Raw genomic sequence first — 25,769 nt, 5'->3', positions numbered from 1 at the left:
AATATCTCTACACAATCAAAATAATGAAATAAAAGCTTGCCTAAATTGTTGCATTTTTATGAACCGATACTTAAAAATTTGTTCGTCTCACATCGCTTTTATCCCTTTCCTTCCTGGGAATCGATAAAACCGCGTTATTGTCGCCGTTTCTCAATCCAGCTACAAAATTTTTTATGTGGGATATTGAAAATTTTAAATATTGAAGATTTTTTAAATGTTGAACACTTTAAAAATCCATTTTGTAGATCTGTGTCAATTGTACACATTTTAAAAGTACATGTTGTAGATCTGTATCCACGATACATATTCTGAAAATTGCATCGCTTAAATGCACGATTGAAATGCAGGGGAGAATATCTCAACACAATCAAAATAATGAAATGAAAGCTTGCTTAAATTGTTTCATTTTTATGAACCGATACTTTAAAGTATTTTCATCTCACATCGGTTTTATCGTCACGTTCAACACAACCTTTTTCTCGGCATTCTTTTCTTTTCTGGAAATCGATAAAACCACGTTATTGTCGCCGTTTATTTCCATAGTAACATCGAGAATACCGACGAAACTTTCACACGACTTAGACAACAACCACCGAAATTGACATCTTATCTTACTTTATCCCCTATAGGAATGAATTTTCAGTCCACAAAGCCCGAACGTGAAAGTAAACTTTACGGTTGATCGATTTTACTTCCATCGCTCCTCTCATTACATTTTCGTGCCGTGGAAGAAGAACAGAGAAATTTCTATTTCGTAGTACAATAACTTTTAATTAAGTCCGTTTCTCCTTTATATCGAAGAATACTTGCTTGCGAGTTTCGCTAAGCTGGAATCATGTAAGATGCAAGTTACGAGATTTCTCGTTTAGTAGATGACAAGATAATATGCAACTTTGTAACGGAGCATGCTTTCGATAAATAAATTTTCTAGTTAAGCGAACTATCTTCTTTGTGTATAGAGACTGATATTTCTGCCAATTTATTCTGATAGACTCCGAGAGTCTTTTATGAAGCCATCTTCTACGCCGTCCTCGAAAAATTCCACACCATATAAAACAACGTCTAAACAAACTGTTCAAGAATAGTTGCAAATGTTTCCTCGAGATTAACTATTCTTTAAGTGCAGAATACACATACAGTTACGAATTCATTTGAAAACACTCCCATCGAAAAAATGTAATCTGAGATATGAGATATGAGATATAAGAGAAGAATCTGAGATATGTTTGAATGTTCTGACGATAAACGACTTAAAGAAGTCGTGGGATGGCGATATTCTTAGCTGTCGGAAAACACCATTCTGGAGCAACTATTGTAGCTGATATGTTTTAATATTTTCTCGCCGGTTCTACAATTCTCAGATATTTAAATATATTGTTGCACCAACAACCGCGAAATATGTGAAACCGTAGTCTCGATACGTGAATTAATATCAGTGTTCTAAAAATTGTACGAATTAAAATGAGAGAATGCATTTAAAACACGCACTAAAGTCCGTGTATGTACTTGAGACGCGTCCAGAAATACTGATATTTTGAAATTCTCCGATTTTCTCTTGTTCCAGCAACAGGAGAGCAATTCCTGCAGCGACGGACAGTTGTCAGGCGTGATGCCGGACGTAGCAATGGCGACAGCGTCGTTCGGAGCTTTGCAGCTGATCGAGGAACAGGAGCTGGAGCTGGATCTCGGCGATGGGACATCCCACCTTCTTCAGCACGTGTCACCATCGAGCGGCACCATGGGTTCTCACAGGTCCTCGCTACCCCATCAGCATCAGAGGCATTTCTCTGGACCGCCTCCACCACCGTACATGTACCACCGTGCTGGCACTGCCTTACCAAGATATATTTAAGATTTCTAACGGGATAAGCAAAGTGTATAGTAATCCGACTTGGACCCCTAATAGGAGTTCCTTTCCTGAATGAAAGTAGACTCTCCCCCATACTTCTCAAGGTGTACTCTTCGTGTACTGCCATGGTTGCTCTGTGGACACTCGACACGGCTTCTAGAAAACACAATTCTCGGTTTTCGAACAGTGTTGAACAAAACGCCGCCGGTTTCTATCGATCAATTGCGTAAAGCGTTTCGCTTACTCGGTTACTTTGTCCAAGAACTTGCTTGCAAGGTGCACACTTTAATGCGAGTACGTTTGTCTGCAGCGACTGATTATCGGCAGTTAGGGTTCCCCATACTTAGCGACGATACTTTAACGTTCAGACCGACCGCAGTGTATACTTGTATTAATTGTTGCTGGGCTGCCGGCTCCTTGAAACGCTCGTGGCTCGTACAAATCTTTCTCGTTCGGAACTGTAATCGATTTTAGTGGAACCTCTTGTTTCTGCCGATGTAGTTCACGATTGTAGCTTGTTGCTGACCGACAGTCAGTTTTATTCAGCGTGTTCAGCGATCAACGATCTTCCCGTGTTCGCTGTGAAATTATATCTGTGTTCATTGTTTGCTTTTAATTCTGTTCTGTTCGAAGTGTTCTTTGCCAAATGTAAGAGAAATTACTTCTCAGTGTTGAAACGTGGAACTAGCTGTTTTAGGCGTCCACTTTTATATGTTGTGTTCGGGGACACTTTTAATTATTGTTTATTGAAACGGAACAACATTCTCACCCTCGAAGCTTAGATAATGAATTAGAAAATTGGAACTCTAGCGACTCCTTTAGAAAACGATGATCTAGCTGAAACCACTGCCCTTCGTTCCCTATCATTCGTCATTTGATTAGCTCAACTAACGAGAACTTAGCAGTGAACATATTAATTCCAGAGCTGTGCAAAAGCGTCCGCGGTCCAGCCACCCCCATGATATCATTATGCTGATCGAATTTCAGTTTTCTACATAGACGTCGACGAAGTCTCCCGTCTGTTGAAGAGTTTGCTCCGTAGGATCTGTAGAGTTTCACTGCCACTGATCATTCGACGACCGCTCTGTTGCGGTACAGCACAATGATGTCTGTCTTTACGGTGATTAGCCATTGTTCCCATTCTCGAAGGCTGCCGTGGCACACGGGGATGCACTGAAGAAAAACCGGAGTCTTCTGCGTGTCAGGCGGAACCAGTTCCCGGACTGGGTTCTAAACAGAGCACACCCCGGCAAGAACAATGACACAACTGAAAAAATAACAATTTTGTCATGTTTCTAACTTCTAATTGAACTTTCTTTTTGAGCTAGTTTATATCTGCAGTGGCAGGAACAGCGTCACTTTAGAGTTGATGGAGGGGTCAATAACCCTTTGCACTCGGAGCTATTTTAACTGTAAAATTTCTTCCGACCTAGAATATATCCATTCCCTATGATTTTCAAAATTTTATGGATTGGTATAATACCTCATACAATACCTAAATGTTTAGTAATCGATTAGATACCGATATATTTAATAATGTAGACAATATTTTGAATAATGGTACAGCAGTTTTTAGTGGTGCCTCGGAGGGGACAACCGAGTGCAAAGGGTTAATATCATTTTATAGAGTCTAGTCGAATTTGCTTCCAAAAATATTTTTCTGAAAGATTCAAGATGTCTGTACTATGTTGATGGTAATTTTATAATTCTCTTGAAATCGTTATTGTGAGAATACTGTATTTTTTTAGTTGTGTCACTATTCTTGCCGGGGTGCAAGAGAGTGAAGAGGTTCTGATAATAATTGTTTCTAACCGTTTGGAACCATTATTTTCGGAAGCTTTCCAGTCTCAACTTGTAAATTACCTTTGGAGCAGCTTAACGAAAGTAGAGGACCCATGGTTTCCAGGATGTATTTATAATCGTAATCGGAATCGAGGGCACACCTCGCGGAAAGTTCATGCTTATTAGGTACAATCACGTTATAGGTGTAACTTCTAGGTGCATACGCGTGCAGCTGTGGTTTGTAATGCGTGTCTGTATGCATGTGTCTGTTTGTGCGTATGTGTTGTGGATATTGCGTGGCCGGTGTACGTACACGAATGCGCGTGCTCTCTAAGGTACCATATAAAGTGTTAATTAGACGATTTTTGCCGATGTTTAATGAGTGCGAAAATGAGGCAAAGTGTGCTTGTGTGTGGGTGGGTTGTACAAGGGGTTGGGGGGTGAAAGAGGATCAGAATGAGAGCCGTAGGCCATACAGAATGTGTACAGGTATATATGATCAGTGTTTTGTGAGCAGTATTGTTCTTTATTTAAAAAACAAAATGCCGCTGTGGGTATGATCTTTGCTAATTCATATTACCTATGATATTCAATAAAAATTATTTAAATATTAGCACATGCAATTCCACCTTGATCCGTGCGCCTCTTTTGCTTCGGTGAGACTGAACGGAATTTATCGTTCCGTTGTCCTTCGTGACTGAACATTTAAAAATTCAACATGTCAATTTCTCTTCTATTAACACTAAACCTACCGAGCTTTAAAAGTAGCTATAAAAATAACAAGATTAAATTTATTTGAACTTTCTGCGGTTTATGCTATATCTGAGCTATTGAATATATTTATTTAATCATTTACCACGAAAGCATCTTTATATTTTCGATAATTGAGTGGTGATAGGTTTAGTGTGAAAATCATCGAGGGAAGAAATAACATTCAATTTAGTTTCTATCTCTCGCAATCGATGCAGACAATCTTTATTCTGCATAAAAATCCGCGGTCTAGCTGTTTTCTTTTTAGTAGACTTTTCGGAACAAATTTTCTGTTCGGTCCCATCGAAACGTTTGGTTTCCGCTAATTTTGCAAATTGAATGCCACGCGTTTTGTGTTCGTCTTCCGATGCGTAACTTGTGTCCCTGAATAGGGGAAACGCAGATGGTTAGCCGAAGGTAATGGCGGGCAGTAAACAATTCACGTAATTCTTCTGCCGTACAACGATATTCATTGTTTCTGTCACACGGTTGAAATAAACTTACGTTTATTAAGGAAGATTTACATCTGTATGATTCTCCGAAACGTCGCTTGACAGAGTAATAAATTCCCTGTCCCCTTTCTTCCGAGAGACAGCCCGAGGATGGAAAATGGCGGACGTGCGACGTTATGGCAGCAACGAGTAAAATATTATTTCGAACACTAACTAACAATTTTTCTTTTCTCTACAAATTCAAAGAAAATTTTTCAAAATTTATTTTCCAAGTTAGACATGGATTTACTTCGCCGACTACATGATTTTCTACAAAGTATTGTTTCGTTGTTGTACAACAAGATATAAATCATTCGCTTCCAGTCTCAGCGAGCAGAATACGTTTCTCGTAATTTTGTAAACCATCACTCGATATGGTGTGACTCGTAACTGGCATGAGCACTTAGCTTTAAAAGGCAAATCTTAATTTACGTAAGATCGTGTCACTGGGAAAGCGTCGAAGACTATGCAGAAGAATGAGGCGCAAGAAAACGAGTGGTAATACACGTAAAACAGCGAAAGAATTTCGTTCTGTGCAAGAAGAAATTGCCTATGGAGTTTATACTTCATTGCGTGTATTACTATTTCTTAATATTATCAACTATTCATGCATGAGTTCGTTTACTTATTGCCAAGAGGTGATTGAATAAAAGAAAAGTGAAAGTACGTTGTCTCGTCTCATCGAGATAGCAATAAACGTATTTATTTATGCGGTCGCTCCAATTTTATTCCGCGTAGATTACTACTGGCTTTGCGGAAAGATTTTTATGAAATTGGCGTTGCAGAACTGCGCCTTGAACTTTCTTCGTTTCTGTAAAGCTGGCGGAAAATACGGCTATCTTGATAACCAATCAAACGCTGCGCAGTCCTCCGCAGTCCCCTCTTTTTACGACGGAATAGGAAATTACTGTTGTTAAACGGTGGACGTTAAAAAATAGTTCGGAAAGCAGGTCCCTTTCACGGAAAATCGTTTTATTGTTTGACGGATTGTCCAAGATTTCTTCCTCGCAAACTTGGAGACGAGCCATTTTCATTTTAACGAGTTTCACGAAATAAAGTTTCTTATTCCGTTGTGTAAAATGGGAACAATTCATTGGTCGATGTAATTCATTAATTCGAAATGAGCTTTTTTTAATGAAACGCGCTCAAACTCGGTGTAATTATAAATTTTCTCCCGGACGAGAATTCTCGCAATTAATGATATCGAGCTCGTGCACCCGGGTTATTATTGAAATCATCGACACGGCCGACACGCTTATTGTACAGAAGACGAAGAGAAGTGGTCGCCGAGGGGTTAAGTAGTTTCGCATCAGCCAAGTAGGTCAGTCAAGTAGATCCGTCTGCCTCAGATTATGCAGACAATAGTAGTCAAGTGTCTCAATTGCTGCGTCTAGAACCTTCCACCTAGCATCCTAATTCTCTGTAGTAACTGGTGCAATGTTTTGGATATCGTCTTAATTACTGCAGGCATTCAAACTTACGCATTGCACAATTTTTACTTCACCGGAATGATTTTTATCTAGCACAATGTTTTGAATATCGTCTTTAATTGTTGCAAGCATTTTTTATTTCACCGATCAATGATTTTTATCTTGCACAATGTTTTGAATATCGTCTTTAATTGTTTCACGCATTTTTTATTTCACCGATCAATGATTTTACCTTGTGTTTTACCTTGTGTTTTGAATATCGTCTTTAATTGTTGCAGGCATTTTTTATTTTATTTCACCGATCAATGATTTTTATCTTGCATAGTGTTTTGAATAGCGTCTTTAGTTGTTGCAGGCATTTTTCATTTCACCGATCAATGATTTTTATCTTGCATAGTGTTTTGAATAGCGTCTTTAGTTGTTGCAGGTATTTTTCATTTCACCGATCAATGATTTTTACCTTGCACAATGTTTTGAATATCGTCTTTGTTTGCTGCAGGCATTTTTCATTTCACCGATCAATGATTTTTATCACTGTACATTTACAAAAATAGACACGAGTGAATTTTTCATCCCCCAAGACTGCACGAGGGTTGAGTAATAAAACCAATGATTAATTTATTTTTTGATACACGATCCTCGATGAAAGGGGAGGGTACGGTCGAACGAAAATGCAACGAAGAAATGAAAATAATTGAATTTACCCTAGCCGACAGAATGTAAGGTTTCTTGCATTGAATTTCTCGGAGCGGCTACGCTCCAGTTCTCAATTTTAATTCTTAGTTTCACTGATACGCCTTATCGTGCATTGTGGACGATCCTTTCACGTCCATATAATTCTTCAATCTGATTCTTTGTGCCCATATCTTCTGAGCTTGTCGATTTTACTTTCTACAATTTAAACATGTAATTTCGTAAAGAAGAATCGTAAGAACTGTTTGCTCGAAATTTTTGAAAATCCTCGTCGCCAGCGAGAAAATAATGAAGGCGAACGTTGTAAAAATAAGCGTGGCGCTATCTGATGAACCTCCCTCATTAACCTGGCTAGGAATTTCGATTCTAGTCGCAGATACACCTTGGTGGCAAGCGTAAACGGTGTGCATGCAAACTTCACTAACGTGACCGACGTAACGTTAACATAGCATTAACGTCATCGTGATGGGGAGATGCTTAAAAAAACACGTCGACCACGTGAGTAAATGCGGCTAAAAAAGAATCATCGAACCACCCTGTTGTTCTAGCCTCGATCGTCAATGTAAAATAGTGCGCGGTTTGGTTTGCAGAGTGAGGGATCCGGAAGTGAAATTCTTGCATTACAGGGGTTGCGTTTCTCTTCTAGTGCTCGAGGAACGAACCAAGCAGCACCAGAGGCGTGACGGTAATTGTATATTCCTCGGTAAAAAGGGGTTACGTTTAGCAGATAAAATCAATGATAAACGACACGTCGCTTCGCCGAGCGAATTTCGTTGAAACGCGAGCGACCATACTCCCCCGACCCTGAGCGAGCAATTATTCATCCCTGGGATCCCGTTGTCGTCGACTTAGATTGATTAGCGCACGCTGATTAACTCTTTCTCGTTTTCTATGCTATTCCGGGCTGTCGCTCGGCTGCACACTGATCCAGACATTTTTTCGCTATTTACACATTTTTATGCATTTATGGCTTATAGAAATTATCAAGAAATGCTAGAGTATTAAATTCGTCGGGGTTTAGTACGACTTTTATGTATTTTGTATCTACAAACATGCTATTACCAATGAAAACAGGATTTCATTTGGTCCCACTTTCTTTAAAGTCTACGAAATTTGAAAATTGCATAATTAAACTGGCCAGCGGTTCGATCGGAAATTTTTTTAGGTAGTTCCACCAAATTTCTTCACGCTTCGCGACTCACCCTGTACAGTGGGTCTTTATTTCTTTTTTGACAGAAATTTTTTGTTTCCACACGATAGAATCGTAGACCAACGCATATTTTCGAATATTTGTGGATTTTCTATTCATGAGAAAATTTATTGGATTTTCTATATTCTAATATTTCCATTATCATTTAAATTTCATAGTCCTCTCCACCCGTAGCAGTCGCATTTATATTCTCCCTATAACTTTTAAGCTATACATACTGACGTTAAGTATAAATGAAAAAGTCTAAAAAGCAATTATAAAAAATTTATTCACCGATTTCTGTGAGCTGGAGTAGTCAGCTAGCACATTTACAAATCATTTTTTCGGAACAATTCCTTTTTCATTCCACCAGCTAGCACATTTACAAATCATTTTTAAGAACAATTCCTTTTTCATTCCACCAGCTAGCACATTTACGAATAATTTTTTAAAAGAACAATTCCTTTTTCATTCCACCAGCTAGCACATTTATAAATCATTTTTTAAGAATAATTCCTTTTTCATCCCGCCAGCTAGCACATTTACAAAATACTCATAAATGCACTTACTCATCAGCTGTTCGTTCCTATTGTTCCCGTGTATTCTTCCTACACCGAACCGCCATGAAACACACCTGTTCTGGTCACTGACACGACGTGCACTAGCAATTCGAAATGCAAACGTATGTAATAACTATGCAAAACGTGACACACAGCCGAGAGATCTACCAAAGGTGCAAACCAGCACTGATCGGCCCTGACGATTAGGTTCGGATAGTCCTGGCTCTCCGGTGTGATACCACACTGAAAGATATTTTTTTAAAACCGTCCAACCTAAATCCATTAATTAAGACCACATTTCAACGGCGAAAAACACGTTTGGCAACTTGCACCTAATGCCGCATATCGGTATTGCGTAACAGGTCACTTGAAATGCTCCCGCAAGAAAGTGGACGCATTTATACATGGTGTACCGAAGTTGCAGTTGCTCGGAGAACAATATTTTTCCATTCGTTGCGAGAACAACTGAATAACAATTCACCTTTTCGGTTGATCGCTTTAAAATGTTGAAAATTACATGTTGAAAGCTTTACATTACATGCTTAAACCTCATCCGTCCTTCATTTCACAAAGTGGATCTACCCCTCGGTGTCAAATTGACGCAGTGGTAGAAAATCGATGAGATAACAAGGCAATCTTTATGCATTTATGACTTCTAAAAATGTTCGAAAAATGCTAGAACATGAAATTCCACAAAATTTAATACGTTTTGTATTCATTTCAGATCTATAAACTGAAAATAACATTTCATTTGTTCCCACTTTCTTGAAATTTGCCTGAAAAAAATTAAAAAATCCATAAGCATCCCTAATCTATTAATGAGATAACATTTACATTTTAGGTTTTCGGTTACGTGTTTCGCAAAATAAAATAAGAGTCACGAAGTTTCGGGTTTTACCTGGAGACTTTTGATAGGGTGGCGGTATTAATTTCACCACCCGCTGTATGTCTGCTAAAACCATAACTAAAAATAAGAGGTGTGTTTGGTAGTCAGGCGCAGCGGTATTTATCGCGATCATTAGACAACGGGCGATTTTTCAGCGGGAGAGACGTAATCTCGGTATCTGGTCGAGGAGAAAGGACGACGGAGGCGGCTGAAATTGCAAGAAATAAATGAATCTCTCGGCAACGCGTGCAAGAACAATACTTGTATATGTTCACCGAAGTATGGCGTATGTCCATGTATAGTGTACGCGTGTGGTAGCGATGCGTATCGACGTGCTTAAACGGTGCGGAAGTCGGTATCGAGTTCAGATTAAGCTGGTGGTCGTGCAGCATCGGTATCTTGATTTAATAAAAGTAAGCCGTACAAATCGTCCGCCGTAAATCGAATCGACGTCCCGTAGTACGCGAACAACAACGTGTCCGTGGATTTTCCGGTGTTCTACGATGAGAAAACACGAAAATCGCAGAAGCACAGTAATGCTTCGACATATGGGAAAGAGATGTGCACGATATTTGTTACTGTATCTACACTACTTCAGGAGTATGTTTCAGAAAATGATAAAGGGACAGAGAAAGAGAACACGGTTAAATATTTTCTTTTTATTTCGGCTGAGGAAGATCGATGTACAGAAAAGACTCGACAATATCTTTTCTCTCAGTCCTCGCTTGTTCCCTGAACACGAGCCGGCCCCAATCGCTGGGGGAAAATCTGGCCGCTTACAAGTATTAAAATAACGCCTGACGTATTACAATCAAGTAACAAATACATTAATTAATAATAGTGGTAGAATAATAGTGGTAGTTCGATGCGATGACTCCCTTTAACCCTTTACTCCCGCTTTAGTGTCTCTGTAACGGAAGAACACGGTTTTGTAAATTACTACGTTCTCGTTCGTCTTTTGTAGTGGACTGAGAAGATTCTTAGTTTGCGAGATCCGCAGTATAGTGAGAGTTCTTACTTCGTCGAGCTCTTTTCCTTGCGACCGACGATTTTGCACTTAGCACGGCCGACGATTCCGAACTGGTATTCGCACAAGCAATCCTGCTCGAGTTCTAGATTAGCGACGCCATCGGCGACCCTCTTTGCGGCCACTTGGATAAATTGCTTCTTCTGGTTCGGTTTGGCATCGATGAATGTGCCCAAGTTGAACAATGCTCCTCCCGACTGCAATAAAAACATCCCGATTGCATAAAACATTGCATAAAACCATGTTGCAAAACAAGCTGGAGCTTAAGAGAAAGAGTTCAATCATTTCCGAGTTCGGTTTGATCGTTTTTATAGTGAAGATTTCGGTCCGACGTGCACGGCTGGTGATCGGGATTGTCGATAGGTGAGAATCACTTGTTGAACACTTACGGAAACTGCGAAGTCAGCGCAGACGTCAGTGGGCGAGACGTCGAGATTGTTCTTGAGGTCGGCGCGTCCGGTGAGTGGCCTCGCCGCGTCGCTGTCGCCGTACGTGTACACGCTGTGTTTGTCGTAACCGACGATATTCTTCTGCGGTTTACCCGATACGACCAGCTCTCTGGGATAGGATATGTGGTAATAAGTGAGTCCGAGATCCCGGTAAGTTTTCTGTCCCAGCAGGAGCCTTATTTGTTGGAGCTGTAGCAGGAAAGACGACTCTCTTCAGCATCGACGCGACGTAGTGCGTTCTCAATCGACAGAAATCAAAAACTCAACTATCGTTGATAATAAATGACGAAGAAACATTGAAAATTGAGAGAACCGATTGTTCTACCATTCAATGAATGCACGCACAATGCGTTCACAATAAAAAACAATTAAAAAATCAACTTTCGCGTACTTTGATAATAAATGGCAAAAACACAGTGAAAATTGAGAAAATCAATTATTCTACCATTCAATGAATACACGCATAATGCGGTCACAATCGACAAAAATCAACTTTCGTGTACTTTGATAACAAAAGGTAAAAACACATTGAAAATTGAGAAAATTAATTGTTCTACCATTCAATGAATGGACGCACAATCGACAAAAATCAACCTTCGTGTACTTTGATAATAAATGGCAAAAACACACTGAAAATTAAGAAAGTAGATTGTTCTATCATTGAATGAATGAATTAGAAGTCTCAGGCTTACGGAAATAGGAAGAGGACTCTTCTCGCAGACGTTAACATGAACGCCAATCACAACTTTGGCGGCGCCAGCTCTGTATGGATAATGAATAGCTTCTTCGTAAGCATCAGTCAGCGTCAGGGTGCCCAGTTCAACGTCCAATTTCTGCTTCAGGTACTCGAGAGGAAGCAAGATTTTCTTCGCCGATAGTTGCTTCTCTACGGCTGCATGTGTAGCTTCCTGGAAACGATAATTTTCCTTCGTGAGACGTTAGCAAAAACAAACCTAATCGATACGGTGTCGTTTATTTAATTCGAAGCTGAAATGTTTCCGGAAACTCGAGCGGTGACGTGGCTGCTGTGCCATGTTTGTTTACGCTCGCGTTATTTAAACGGCATTTCCTTACCGACTGGCATAGTTAATGAAGTTTTTCGTTCGGCTTACGAATCTGCAACATTTTGTAGTGACGCGGGATCGATTCTGGTGATCGAACGATTTTTTATTTGTAAATTAATTCATACAGCCTTTCGTGACTAACAGAAAATTTTCCTGAAACAAACTCCGAAAAAATGAAATTCTAAAGAAGCTGTGAAGCTGATGTTTAACCACTGTTTGCATAAATTAATGCATAAAAACGGTGATTAGACTGGCAGATATTAATCGTGTTTGATGTGATAATGATAATGACTCAACAATTAGGTGCTTCTTCGCCAGAGCTTTTTGTGTGGCTTAAAAAAGGATGGCGATGAGATTGGAAAATTATGAATCATGCGAGAGGAGAAAAACCACCGTGGCAGAAACGTGATTCAATTCTCGCTGTCGTTAATGGAATCGCCCGAACACGTGTTGTTCTAACAACGTGTTACTGGAATACTAATGGGTGCCTATGGGATCGGACAACCGCTGTCAAATCGACAAATAGAAGGATCGGTAACGAACCCGAGAGCCCGTGTTCGGCAGTGAGTTGATCGTCGGCTGAAGTAATTTGTTTCGGCCCATTTTTCCTTATTTTGTAAAAGCGTAAATAACATTTTCTGTATACTGAACATTTACCTGTGACTAGGCAAGAACGAAAGACGTCGACAAAATGAAGAAACGTTGAAAGTTCAATACTTTTCAATTGGAAAATTGTTGAAAAATTACCTCGAGAGTGATCGTTGGACTCTTCTTAAAGAATTTGATGTTCTTCGTCACGTCGCCAACGATGTTGGTGTCTCCATTCACCGTGTAGTGTTGCGGCCATTTCAGTTGGTCGGCGAATCCAATCAGACCGATGTGCACGTCCCTAAACACAGAAATTGTTTATTTCATGGATATTTGTCACTAGACTCGCAATTTTCGTGATAAATAATAGGGGTGTACGCGAATCCGACATATCGGGAAGAGGTCGAGTCGCGGTTCGGGTTCCTAAAAATTTCGAGTTTCCTGAACGAATCAGGAATCTCGAAATTTTCGGGTACGCGTCCCGATATTTCGGATTCTCGCACACTCCTGATAAATAAACATTAAAAGACGTACGTGATTCCATCGGCCTTCAGTTCATCTCTGAGCTGAGATATCAGTGGGGTGACCAACTCTTTGAACACCTTCTCGTTCGGTGCCAATTGTTCAACAACGATGACAATGTCAGCTTCCTTCTTCGGGGTCTTCACGCTGAATGTGTCACCGATGCCAACAGATCCAGCACCAACTTTGCAGCTTGCTGAAACCGAAGGAGAAAACGTTTTATTGTAAAGAAGATGGTCTAAGTACTTCATTCTAGATCAGAATAAGATTAATCTACGATGTAAAACAGATTAGCATGTTCTTTTTTAACCCGTTTGATTAATCCCAGTGATTTCATTCGAATGATGAAAAATTCTATCCGTTCTCGCTTCGAGTGACCCTCGGAGATTGGAGAAGAGGAGAAAACTTACTGCAAGCCGGCGGGATATTGGTGGTTAAAATGCCAGCCGCGTAACAGCTATAGTGATAAGCCTCGGCGATCAAGCAAGCTCCATTCGACGATCCAGAGGCCACTGCGTGGTCGCAGCCCTCGCGATATTGACTTGGGTTGACGTACTTGAAGCAGGATCTGTAATCACATTTTTCTCGCCGTTAACGGAAGCTCAGAAGCTCGACCCTTCATCCCCAATCGTAACTAGTTTTCCTGGAGTTTTTCCAAAGATTTTATGGATCGATCCAATACTAAGAAAAACGAGGGTTCGCTCCATCACTACACACTTCTATCGAACATTGGATAAAATCGATTTTGCATTTTATATATTCGTTAAATCTAATTCTTCGGCATATTTGTGACAGTGCCGATTGTTAAATAACTTTCTTTCTTAATCTATTTAATAGGTTGACAATAATGTAACAGTATTTTGAAATTCTTCTAATGTTTCTGCTGTTTTAAGTTGGACCTACTCATTGTTGTCATAAAATCTATCTATTAATAACTTACTTGAGGGGAGAGTTTTGGCCGATGAAGTAATCCGTACAGATTGGCGCGCGATCCTTGTGGTCGACTGCAGGTACAGCTGGACAGTCGCCCTTCAGTTTGTATGCGTTTCCAAATTCGCTTGCGCTTTCGGAGATCTGATAAAAAGTTCACAAAAAATGTAGAAAAATTAATCCTAGCGTATTTGTAGTCCGTAAACGACATCTTGGTAATTTCCCGCCGCTAGCAACCGTCCACTTTCGAGTGGCAATAACAATTACTCGGCAAAACATAATTTCCCCACCGAGAAGGATTCTCGAATATAACTCTAGCTAGCCGGCCGTATGTAGCCCCTTAATCTGTTTATCCCTCTGACAATCAATCCCACGAAAGCCCCTTTGCAGACCCTAGGGGCCAATTAGCGCAAGGAACCGAACAGAACATTGCCCCTTGGAAGATCGAGAGATACAGTTTGTGGTTCGCACGTGAGGTTCGAATTTCCCGGTTTCCAAGAACACGCTTGGAAAAGCTTCGAGCGTACTTCGTGACTCGGCTGTTTCTTACGTACCGTTCCGGAAGGTAAGGTGAAGTCGTCGTAGGGCTCGTTGTTGTTGTAGCCTAACAGACCACGCAGTTTGCCGTGATAGAATCCGGAAACATGAACGGCGCAGACCAGCGGAGCCTTACGTACGCAAGAAACGCGTACACCATAATCAGACTTGACGTTCGCGAATGGCGGGACCAGGAAAGCGTGCAGGTTCTCAGTGCTTGCTGGGTAATCGGCTCGTTTGTTGTTCACCAGGATCTGCGATCGTAACAATGAAGTTCAATTAGTTTAAGACATGACTACGATCATTTATGCAATATATAAGGATCATTTTTCTGCGAATCAGCTGATCGGGGGAAGCCATCTTCGACTCCACCTCGAAGTTCAGCAGTTGTGCATTTTTCTGCGAATCAGGCGATTGTCGCGAGAAAGATACGATAAAGAAATATGATAAAATTTAGCTTGCAGAAGGGTCAATTTGGAGTGCAAAACCTGTACTCACGTTTCCATTGGACTTAATGGTGATGCTTTCTTCGGGAGCTGTGAGGGTGATGCTGTTCAGGGTTCCCTTGTTCAAGCTGGCTACCACCGAGAAGTTTCCGTCCTCGATGTCCTGAGCAAGAACGTACGAGCAGCTGCCAGGTAAGGTCAAGTGACGACCGTCGAATGTGAAGATGTGTCCTCCGTCGGTGATAACACCTGACTTGCTGAATGGCGGAATGATGTCGCTCGGGTAGAGAGTTGGTCTGCAAAGCAGAGATCGAGATTTTTATTTTTCTTTTCTTTCTTCACCCTCTGAACTTTTTCCAGATTTTTCCAGAACGGCGAAAGATGTTCTCACCTGTAAGTGTGGTACAGGTCCGAGAGCGACGGCAGCTCTCTGTTGCGCACCAGATTGATGAGGGAAAGCTGGAGGGTGGGGGTACCGGGGATGGTATACAGAAGGCTCCAATCAATCGGTGATTGGAGTTTCAAGGAGCTTAATGTGTCATCTCCACCACCAAGAAGACCCTTCAGGGGAACGAGGATCGAGCGGATCGCCACTTCCGCTTGCGCGGCGATTTCCTTCAGAGCGTCTGATAGATTGATCTGTAATTAAAAAGTCTCAGTAGAATACATTTTCTTCTTTTTCGAAGAATATCTTTCGTAAACGCACCTTTTCGTGTTTGATGATCTTGGACAGGTACGTGCAGAACACCTGCGCGAGTTGTTGGAGTTCCTGAGTCGGGAGCACGTTCTTTACCACGCTGCACAATTCCTCCAGAGGTCCCAGAATGGCGTTGGGTACCTGGAAGTTCTTCAGCTCCTCTAGTTTCGCCTTGACGATCTCGTAAACCGGTAAAGCCTTCACCTGGCTAGCCAGCTGGGAGCTAAACTGTTCAACGTCGTGTTTGATCTGTTCTAAGATTTTGGACAAAGCCTTCGAGAAGTCCTGTGCCACGCCTGAGACTAGGTTCAATAGATCGTGCAACTCCTTCTTGTGCGAATTCAACAGATCCAGAAGCAAGTTCAGTTGGGCGTTCACCAGTTTCGCGATCGCGTCGACGATCTCTAAGTACTTCTTGAATATCTTCTCATAGGACTCCTTCAGTTTCGGGTAGATCGAGTTGCCGGCCTCCTTCAAGCTGGACAACACCTCTGCCAACTGTTTCTGCAACTTCTGCGCAACCTGCGCGAGGTCTTTCAGGATCTCCGTGATGGCGGCGACGATTCCGCCGAAGTACTTGTTGCTGTAAGAAACGGTCAAGTTACTCGTGAGATTCGATGATCAGAAAAAGATGAGCGGGTAATATTCTCTTACAAAGTAGCCTGGATCTCCTTGACAGTTTCGTCAGCGTTGATCTCCTGTTTCAATTTGTTCAATTCGCCGTTGTAGTATTCCACGAGCGGCTTCAAGTTCGGCAGAGCCTTGTCCAAATGCTTCCAGAAATCTTCGAGTTCAAGACTGATTGCTTTCGCTACCTGCTCCTGAGTCTCCTTCAATTTCTTCAAGTGCTCGAGCCTGTTATTCTTGGCTTCTTCCTGCAACATTCAAAATCAATGTTCGACACCACATCTAATATTAATAATAATAATCATTTGGAATGCCACTCACGAAAGCTTCAACCACGTTCGCCTTTTCGTAAGAGATGTCGGGTTTCAAGAACTGTTTCTCATCGAGATGGACCAGAATGCGGAACAGCTTCTTCTTAGCGCCATCTTTGTACGAATCCGCGTGAATCTCGGCTAGCTGACCGAGGACTACCTGGCCGTTCACTGTCAATTTATTGTTCGGATTGTCTGGAAAGAAAGATCGTACACATGTGTTCAAATAACATAATATGCATATTATTATAACTAGACAGCAGATTTTATGCACTTTTATGACAAAAATGAGTAGCTGTACTTTAAAAACAGAATCTCAAAATACTGTCCTATTGTATTCAACCTATTAAACGTATTACGAAAGAGAAGAAATTTCTACTTCACTCCAGTCTGTTGCAAATCAGGTAGAACATTTTTATTCTCCATAAACATTCGCTGTTTAATCACAACACTTCATCTACCGGAAGTCTCTCCGAAGAAAGCTAACTTACCCTTGCGGAATTTGACGAGCTCGAAGCTGTTCAGACCCTTGCCCTCGATCTTCAGCACCTCAGTAGGTTGTCCGAAGAGGGTTAGCTCCCCGTTGAGGCTCTGCGTGTCCTTGGAGATCTGGAATTTCCATTCGTCCTTGATCAACACCTTGTCGGGCAACGCGATCAGCAGGAGGACGTGATTCTTGTCCGCGGAGAAGAGTGCTTCCACGGTCTTCGTCTTCTGGTGGATATCGTTGTAAGAGAACGAGTAGCCTAACTCAATGTTGCTGCTGGTGATGGCAAACACAGTCTTCTCGTTCAATTTGAGCTGCTGGCCACGGCTGTTCACGTCGATGTTGCTGCTGATGTTGTAGCCGTCAGATACCGGTTGACGCTGCACGTTCGCTGCGATCGAGATCTTCTGCGACTTCTTCTCGAAGATGTCGAGGTCCACGTTGGCTTCCAGCAATTTCTCGCCGTTGCTGCAGTGCAGCCTTCCTTTCACCGAGAGGTCCTTCAAAAGGAAATACATGCGTCCGTGAAATAGTGAACTGACTGTACACCAGCTGTTAATGTTCAAGCTGCTACCCCCACCACAGTGCTCGTGCGATTAAATTATAAGGGTTATCGTTAATCGATAAATTACAGTTACACAAATGGGAAGCTCGAAACATAAAAATCTGAGAAATAGAATCTCCACGAATGTGTGTGGAAATTGGTGAGGCTGTACCTTGGATTGCGTCGGGTACGAGAATTTCGCGTCTCCGGAGAGGGACAGGCTGTCCTTGTCGATATTTATGTCTCCGTTGGCAGTCAGAGAAGTCTTATCGGATGGCTTATTCTTTTTGTCGAGGTACAGAGATAGGTCCAGCTTGTAGGCGCCGGTTTGCTTGGTCTTCGGCAAATCGTGTATCAGGATCAGTGCCACCTCGCGCGTGGGCAGGGTCAGAATGGAAGCTGCAACCGAGAACAATAAACGTATAGCAAGACTGTTGACAGGGAAATATCGAAATACAACTTGCGAAACTCTTCACTTCGTTACCTGACTCTTTAGGATGAACGTAGAGCTGGTAGGTGTACTCGGACTTGTCCTTGGTCGTGTGCAGGTACAGATTCGAGGAGTGGTCTAATTGAGGATAGTTGTACTGCGTGTTGGTTTTTAGTCCGAACTCGGCCGGCACGTTGAACTTCTTCAAGTCAACTTCTACCGTTAGCTGGTGCTTCAGGTTTAATTTGTCCGCTAACAAGACATCAAAGGATACGGGAAACCACGTAAGTAAACTTAATTCGACCTTGCAGTTTGCGAATCAAGACTCTAACACTCTACTGGAGGTCGCAAAAGAAATGAATTTGTTTGGCAACTCACTTGGCGCCTCCAACGTGGACTGCAGCTTGAAGTGAGCACAGTCCTTGGTTTGCTCGCAGTAGCTGTTGAACACGTGGAGTTCCTTGTTCGAAAGTTTCAACTCGCCGACGATAGCCGAGGGGCCAAAGTTTGCGTTCAAGATCACGGCCACACCCACTTCTCCGTCTTTCTCGTTGGTCAGCTGTTGCCGAGTGTACTTGAACGACGAGCTCTTGGTGTCATCGCCAACCTTCAGGCTCCCGTTGCCCTCGATCACGATCTTTCCTTCTTCGTCGCGCTTCTTGTAACTCGTGCTGGATAGACAGCGCAGTCTTAGTTCCCGAATATACCGGAACGGTTTTAGACCATCGGAAGACAACGGTTTCACGAGTGGATGGCGAGCTCGCTCTGATCTTTCAGTTCCGGCGCGCGAACAGGCACGAGCTATTCTACGCGGGCCACTTGGCCGTGCGGAGCCACGCCCCACAGTGGGAGGCCACGCCCCGCGTTGCTCATTTCTCGGACAAAGTCGCGCAACTTTCGATAGAATTCAAATAGAACAATGGGACTTTCCCTAAATTGAAACTGTAACGCTACTTTAGTTGCTGGTGCCTGATATACGGATTGTCCAACGCAATGATTCAAAGACAAACTTCATTCGTTAATGATAAAATAAGAAATAAATGTTTCCCTACATGATCAAGAAATTGTACATAAACGGTAAGCGATTTTCTAGTTGGTTTGTATCATACCTTCCGGTCACGATGTTCTGTCCGTCACTGGTCACGGTGATAATGATCCTCTTTCCAGTCTTCGCGGTCGGCTTGTTGGCGATCTCAGCGTGGATCTTGCGGTATTTGGTCTTGTCGCTGTCGAAGTTTGCGTTGATCGCGAACTCGTCCACGCTGTCCAGGTCGAGGTGGACGTCCGCGATGACGAACCCTTTCGGTATGCGAACGGACCATTCACCTAAGTAAAAGGAAATCGTATGAGAAGGTGGGACAAGAATTATTGAATTTAAAATTTTCTTTTCCCTGTAATGCAGGACCTCCGGGTAGCAAACTCTGCAAAAAGTGAGCACTCTACTGTACATAATCGCAGAGTTCTCTGCTAGATTACCTTTGTACTCGTTCGGTCCAAGTTTCTGGTATTTGCAGAGCAACTCGGATTTGCCATTCGGGCAAGAGCTCACTACGCTCAACGACTTGAGCGCCTCCTGCCAATAGATCTCGCTGTTCAGGGTATACTTGACGCCGTCGGCGTTGACCACGATGTCCGTGATTCCCTTGCTTTCTGGTTTGTTCCTCTGAAAGAGACGAGAGGGAAACGTTCTATTGAATTTCTAGTTCTATTGAGGGAGGGAGCACGAATTGAGGGGAAACGCGTCACGTGACGCGTGAAGGGTAGAGTGCGGGAATGCCCTTCATCATGTCCAACATCCTAGACTCTAACAACCCCGGGAGCACATACCTTGTAGTCGAGTTGTAAGTCAACGTTCCTGAACTTCTCGATGGGCAGGGAGCTCTTCAGCTTCAGATTGACAGTGGCCTCTTCAGGTTTATACACATTGTTAGACGTGAGCGAGACTTTCTTGTCAGCGTGTTCGAATTTCAGTTCCACGTCGGCAGTCTTCTTCTCATCGGTGGGTACGTACTTGTAGCTTCCCTCCAAGTTCAATGGTTTATGCGGGGCAATGTTCACGCTCAGCTTATCCTTCCCTTCCACTTTACCAGTGAAATCGTCTAAATTTCCACCGACATTGTCCGCCTTGAACTCTTTCTGCAGCAGGATCGTGTTGTCCGAGTTGTACGTCAATTTAGCCAGTGTCGATGATTCGTAACGTCTATCTCCCAAGTACGCATCCAATCTGGCGATGTTCGTCTCCAGCTTCAAGTCTTTCAGCTTCTCGAACGGCAACTTCAGTTGGAACACTCCGTCGTACTTCGCAGGCTTGTCCACGTTGTTTCCCAGATCGTATTCGGCCTTGTTCTATAAGCAAAGACAACAAAATAGTATCATATATACATAGTTTCTCTATGTATTTGCTCAAGTTTGTTATATTAAATGCATGCTAAGACGTTAAGAAATGTTAAGACGTCTTATTTTAGACGTTGAAACGAATGAAGCGACTGACTTTCGAATTACGAAATAATTGAATACAAAGTAATTGAATAACTTTGTGTTCGACCACATACCGACAATTTCCAGTCGTCGCCCAGAGATGCATCGACGTTGGTCTTTCCGGCCAGCTCGTTCCCTTCGAACTTGCCAGCGAGTTTCGCCTTCTTCGGGATTTTCGCGCCGCTCACTTCAAGGTCGACGTTGCTCATATTCTTATCATCCTGTTGTTTCTTGCCCAGGTTAAGTACAGCCACCACATCCTTTCCTTCAGTATCGATCAGTTTCAACGTAATAGAGCTTTGAATCTCTCCGTTTTTCTCATCGACGATTTTCCCGTTCTCCTTCAACAAGATCTTCGTAGACGGTCCGCCCTTCTGCTCGCTGTACGCAAGTTCAGAATCGACTTTGACGTCGTACTTGTTGTCCTTCTTCACGATCTCCCTGTTCAGCTTGGAGTTGATGTTCCGTCCATCAGGTAGAGTGATGTCCACGCTTAGATCCAGCACTCCGTTGTTCCAGGTACCTTGCTGACTATGTTTACCATTGACCTCGAGCTTCTTATCAAGTACCTCCAACACGTTCTTCGTGTCCAGCGACGTCTTCGTGATGTGGTTGTTTGTGGTGAGCTTAATCTTCTTGGTTGGGTCTTTTTTAGCATCGTAGAGGATCTCGACGTTGCCAGCGTGTTCGGGTCCGTTCACGGCGATCTGTCCTGTGGCCTGGATCTTCCGGTCGATCTTCGGGATGTCAATGTTCAGATTCGCGTTTCCTTTGCCGTTCTGGTACGTGTACTGACCGTTGGCCGTCAGGTAGCTCTTAACGATCAGATTGAGATGACCAGACGGATGCGGGCTCTTTTTAGTCTTGAGCGTGAGCTCGACGTACTTCACACCGTCCACCCTGACGAACACCAACGAGTTCAGCAACTGCTGATTAGCCTCCAGATCAACGTACACCTTAACCTTCTTCCCATTCAAGTTCGCATCTCCGTTCAATTGCACAGTTGCGTTCTCCTTAGTAACGTCCCAGATGATGGTCGTCTCGGAATCGTACTTACCACCCGGGGTGAGCACCAACGAGTTCGTGTACTTGCTCTTCGACGGTTCCAGAATGCTGCGCTTCGACTTCAACTCGATCTTGTTGTCCATCAGCTCCGCTTCCAGCTCCAGCTCGTAGTCTCCTGGCTTCTCTTTACCGATCTTGCCGGACAGTTCAGTACCGAACTTGAACTTCTCGTATTTCAGTTCGACGTCGGTGTCGATCGACTTCGGGGTGATCTTGCCGTCCAGTTTCACCTTCAGATTGACAGCGGGGTACTTGAGCTCGTTCGACGTGGACAGAAGAAGATTGCCTGGCTTCAGTTTGTAGACAGCGTTCTGCTTCAGGGACACCTGGTTCACTTCAGACGCTAGATCAGCTCCGTGAACGAACACCAGTTTGTTATCCAGAGAGCCTTCCTCCCGCTTCAACTCCCACTCTAGTTTGAAAGCTATGTTGGGATCGGTGGATGGCTTGGCGAGCACGCTGAGAGCGTAATTGCTACCCGGCACTGTCTTCCCGTTGATGTCCAGCACCAGGAACTTGTCTGCGTAGCCGAGCTTCGACGCCACGTTCACCGAAGTGGGTGTCCAAGCGAGCGAACCAGCGACGCTGACGATTTCCTGATCGCCTACCAGAAGAGCGACCTTGTCAGTAGTGAACTTCTGACCTCCTTCATGATCGATAACGTCGACAGTACCCTGGACGCTGTACTTCTTGTCGGATTTCGGGCCAGTACTCACTCCAGCCAGTCTTTGAATGTGTTCCGGCACGTTGTACTCCAACACCGGCTTGTACTTGTTGCCTTTAGCCTCCACACCGATGCGCCCGAAGTACTTGATGCTGTCGTGAACAAGCTGCACCGTCAATGTACGCTCCTTCTCGTTGTTCTTCAGGGCGGCTTCCAGTTGAACCTTCTTGAACGGCGAGTTCAGCTGCAGCTGCGCGTACAGATTCGGCTGCGTGGCCGCCTCTCCTCTCAGCGAGATCTCCCTGTTCGTCTTGCTGCCTGGTGTGTCGAGCAGAATCTCGAACGAACGTTTTGCTGGATCTTCGTCATTCAAATGGACCTTGAAGCGATACGCGTTGGCGTCAACGTTGTCGATAGTCGCTGCGAATTTCGCCGGTCCGCTCAGAGGGAACAATGGTTTCTGTTGAACGTTGGCGACGCCGTCGTAGGGGAACGAGACCTCTCCGCAAACGGTAAGTCCAATGATTGTTGAGAATTGATCGAAGCAGTCTTTGTACTCCTTGCCTTTCGTCGTGAACGCTGACTCGGTCTTGCCCTTGCTGCTCACGAGAACCTCGCTGTTCACGTTGATCACCTCCTGCGTCTTCTTCGGGATGCTGAACTGCACGTCCACCCCCTTTCCGTTCAGAACCTTGACGGATAGGTCGGTGCTGGTAGCTGTGTAAAGAGTACTCACGACCTTCAAGCCGGATTCTACTCCTAATCCCTCGACGATGATGTTACCAGCGATCCGGACGGACACGCTTGGTTTTAGAGCGATTCTGAAAGCTGCGTTCTTCGGGTCGTCGAAGATCTTAGCCAGGTCCAGATTGCCATCGCTGTGCATCTTGAACGCGCTGGTCCCTATAAGTCCCAAGGAGAGAGAGGTACCCAAATTTGTAGGGTAGACTAGCTCCGCCTCCAGGAACTGGATATAGTTCTCCGTGTCGTGTTGCAGGTTCTTGGTCGAGTCGAACGTTTTCTGGAGTTGCTCGAAGATCTTGTCGATGATCGCATTTACAGGGTCCTTTTGCTTGGTGCCGTTGTCTTCCAGACTCAGGTACGCGAGCTCCACGCCGAACAGCTTCAAAGAGATGTCCAGGTCTAGGTTTTTATCGACCGTGTTGCCCCTCAAGTGGACCTTCTTCGCGAAACGATCCAGCTCGCCTTGGTCGACGGCGGCCCTCTTCCCTCGAATCAGAGACTCGAACTTCTTCTTCGTGTAACTGGCGACGTTCGCGACGGTGTCTCTAGCGCCCTTTACCTCTTCTTTCACATCCTCCAACTCTGTTTTCCAGGCTGCTCCCTTAGGACCAAACCAGTGCTCGAGTACCTTGTCCAGGTTGTCCACGCGCGCACTGAGGTCTACAAGGTTCAAATTTCGGCCGAATAGTTCGACGGTCACGTTCAGGTTCGCCGATCGTGGCACGAAGCTGTCCTGGCTGTAGATGACGTTCTGCTCAACTGTGGAGCCCAGACCCAGAGAGTCGACCTTGTAGGATAGCTCGTCGTTGTACGAGAACTTACGGAAGTCCTCGGGGAACTTGGTGCGTGGCTTGATCTGTCCTAAATGATGCTGGGCGTTGATCTTGCCGGGATCTGTGGAGGCTCTCAGGTTCCTCAGGTGACTCTGGATGAACGAGCCGACTTGATTCACGGTCTCCTTGTCCAGTGTCTCTTTTAGTTGAGTGGCGACGTGTGGACAGGGACAGGCGACCAATGCCAGATACGTTTTGATCCTGATCTCGCTGTCTTGCTCTTTGTCTGCTAACACCTTGAACGCGATGTTCTTCCATTTCATGGAGCATCTGGTGGGCAGAGCTTCGATGGCTGCCACGCGTACCCTGTTCTTCACAGACTTGTCGGCGGCGATGTTCGCCAGCTTCGTCAGGGTGGCGTCGTCCAGGAACCTGGTGTTGCCTAAGGATTTCAAAGCGGACACTACTACGTTCTCCTGCTCCCTGGTTTTGGCTTTACCGTTGCCGACCTTCTCGCGGATCTTGTGCACCGCCTCCTTCACCTCGGGCACGTTCTCGCAAGGATGGTCCTGACAGTACTTCCCAATCACCTGGCCGATTCCAAGGTAGCCGATCCGAGGGAGATTAGGCTGGTCCAACAGCGACGTTACCGCCTGCACTGTGGGCAGCTGTGCGTGCCGGATCAGAGCCAAGCTGGTGTAGAAGAACAACGTCTGCACGTCGGTCAACTCCTTGTTCTTGATGAGCTGCACGCCGACCTCGGCAGCATCGCCGTTCCCGGCGTGGAACAAACCGTCCAGGAGAACCTGTTGGCTAGTCTTGTCGAATCCCGCTCCGGCCTTCACCTTCTGGTACGTGGATAAAATGTCGTTCTTCGCGCTACGTCTCAACACCTTCACCAGGTCTGCGAACTTGCTCGCAGCTTCCGGCTTCACGCCCCCAGCGATCTGCTCTTGCGCTGCCTTCACAGCGTTCGCTATATCCTTCGCTTGGTATTTCACGACTGGATGAGGCACGTCGAAGATCAGCGATTTTGGTGAAGTTACCGGCGCAGTTGGTGTGTCGGGCTTCTCGCTCTTCAGGATTAGAGAGGTCTGTACTACTGTCTTCGTTCCAGCTTCACCATTGCTGAACGGTCTTAATTTGTGCACCTCCGTGGATGTTGCCGATTCCAGCACTCCCTGCTTGAAACGCTGTTTGATCGTCTGCGAAGAAGCCAGCAGTGGTGACGTTTTTAATCCAGCTGCGGTGTCTACTGTTGTTGAAATTAGCCCTTGGTCCGAGTTCTCGCGGAACGCGCATTGCTCTAGGTTCCTCGTCTTCTCTACCAGCAGAACTTCGCCCTTCTTGTGGAACAAGAAGCTGGTTGGACAAACACCTAGTACGTCGGTCTGTAAGCAGAGGTTGCTGGTCAGAGAATTAACCATTCGTGACCCGGGTACCTATTAGGGTGTTGAAGGATTTTTTTCGTTCTCCTAAGTTTTGACATTTGGTGAGAAAATAATGTAGGATACGCATGGATCAGCGGCATAAATATTTTGTTTCTACTCTTCATAGTTTGCTTACAATTGTGAAAAACATATATATAACGCAAGAAGTAAATTCGAATATTTTCGTTTTTGTTTCGTCTTAATATCTCAATTAATAACTGAGAAAAAAAAAATGATAAAGTTTAGAGTGCTTACTTAATTTTGGGGGATTTTCTTTTAATCTAAAAGCATTGTTTTGCATACGATATCAATAAAAAATGTTGTGG

At 44.0% G+C, this 25,769-nt stretch overlaps 2 protein-coding genes across 5 annotated transcripts in view; one reads left to right on the top strand and one right to left on the bottom strand.

Moving 5' to 3' along the window:
* The window catches only part of LOC143215731 (BTB/POZ domain-containing protein 7), a 43,918-nt gene extending 27,445 nt beyond the window's left edge, over positions 1-16,473 (top strand). For all 4 annotated transcript variants that reach the window (XM_076438116.1, XM_076438115.1, XM_076438113.1 and 1 more), the window contains one exon: positions 1,565-16,473. In XM_076438116.1, coding sequence (XP_076294231.1) covers positions 1,565-1,852 — 288 coding nt within the window. In that variant the 3' untranslated portion in view covers positions 1,853-16,473. The remainder of the gene's footprint in view (positions 1-1,564) is intronic.
* Positions 10,275-25,769, bottom strand: part of Apolpp (retinoid- and fatty-acid binding glycoprotein apolipophorin) — a 32,686-nt gene continuing 17,191 nt past the window's right edge. The window contains exons 5-26 of the mRNA XM_076438098.1: positions 20,842-25,404; positions 20,117-20,635; positions 19,766-19,952; positions 19,399-19,615; positions 18,668-18,960; positions 18,344-18,541; positions 18,032-18,258; positions 17,320-17,815; positions 16,839-17,023; positions 16,545-16,765; positions 15,900-16,473; positions 15,585-15,832; positions 15,246-15,489; positions 14,765-15,001; positions 14,221-14,354; positions 13,691-13,848; positions 13,293-13,476; positions 12,918-13,059; positions 11,799-12,014; positions 11,047-11,295; positions 10,649-10,854; positions 10,275-10,538 (exon numbers count right to left, since the gene is read on the bottom strand). Coding sequence (XP_076294213.1) covers positions 10,511-10,538; positions 10,649-10,854; positions 11,047-11,295; positions 11,799-12,014; positions 12,918-13,059; positions 13,293-13,476; positions 13,691-13,848; positions 14,221-14,354; positions 14,765-15,001; positions 15,246-15,489; positions 15,585-15,832; positions 15,900-16,473; positions 16,545-16,765; positions 16,839-17,023; positions 17,320-17,815; positions 18,032-18,258; positions 18,344-18,541; positions 18,668-18,960; positions 19,399-19,615; positions 19,766-19,952; positions 20,117-20,635; positions 20,842-25,404 — 9,726 coding nt within the window. The 3' untranslated portion in view covers positions 10,275-10,510. The remainder of the gene's footprint in view (positions 10,539-10,648; positions 10,855-11,046; positions 11,296-11,798; positions 12,015-12,917; positions 13,060-13,292; positions 13,477-13,690; positions 13,849-14,220; positions 14,355-14,764; positions 15,002-15,245; positions 15,490-15,584; positions 15,833-15,899; positions 16,474-16,544; positions 16,766-16,838; positions 17,024-17,319; positions 17,816-18,031; positions 18,259-18,343; positions 18,542-18,667; positions 18,961-19,398; positions 19,616-19,765; positions 19,953-20,116; positions 20,636-20,841; positions 25,405-25,769) is intronic.

The sequence above is a fragment of the Lasioglossum baleicum genome, chromosome 14 (assembly GCF_051020765.1).
Source record: "Lasioglossum baleicum chromosome 14, iyLasBale1, whole genome shotgun sequence".
Classification (NCBI taxonomy): Eukaryota; Metazoa; Arthropoda; class Insecta; order Hymenoptera; family Halictidae; genus Lasioglossum; species Lasioglossum baleicum.
Note: the sequence above shows the minus strand (reverse complement) of the source record. Positions and strands in the feature narration are given on the sequence as shown.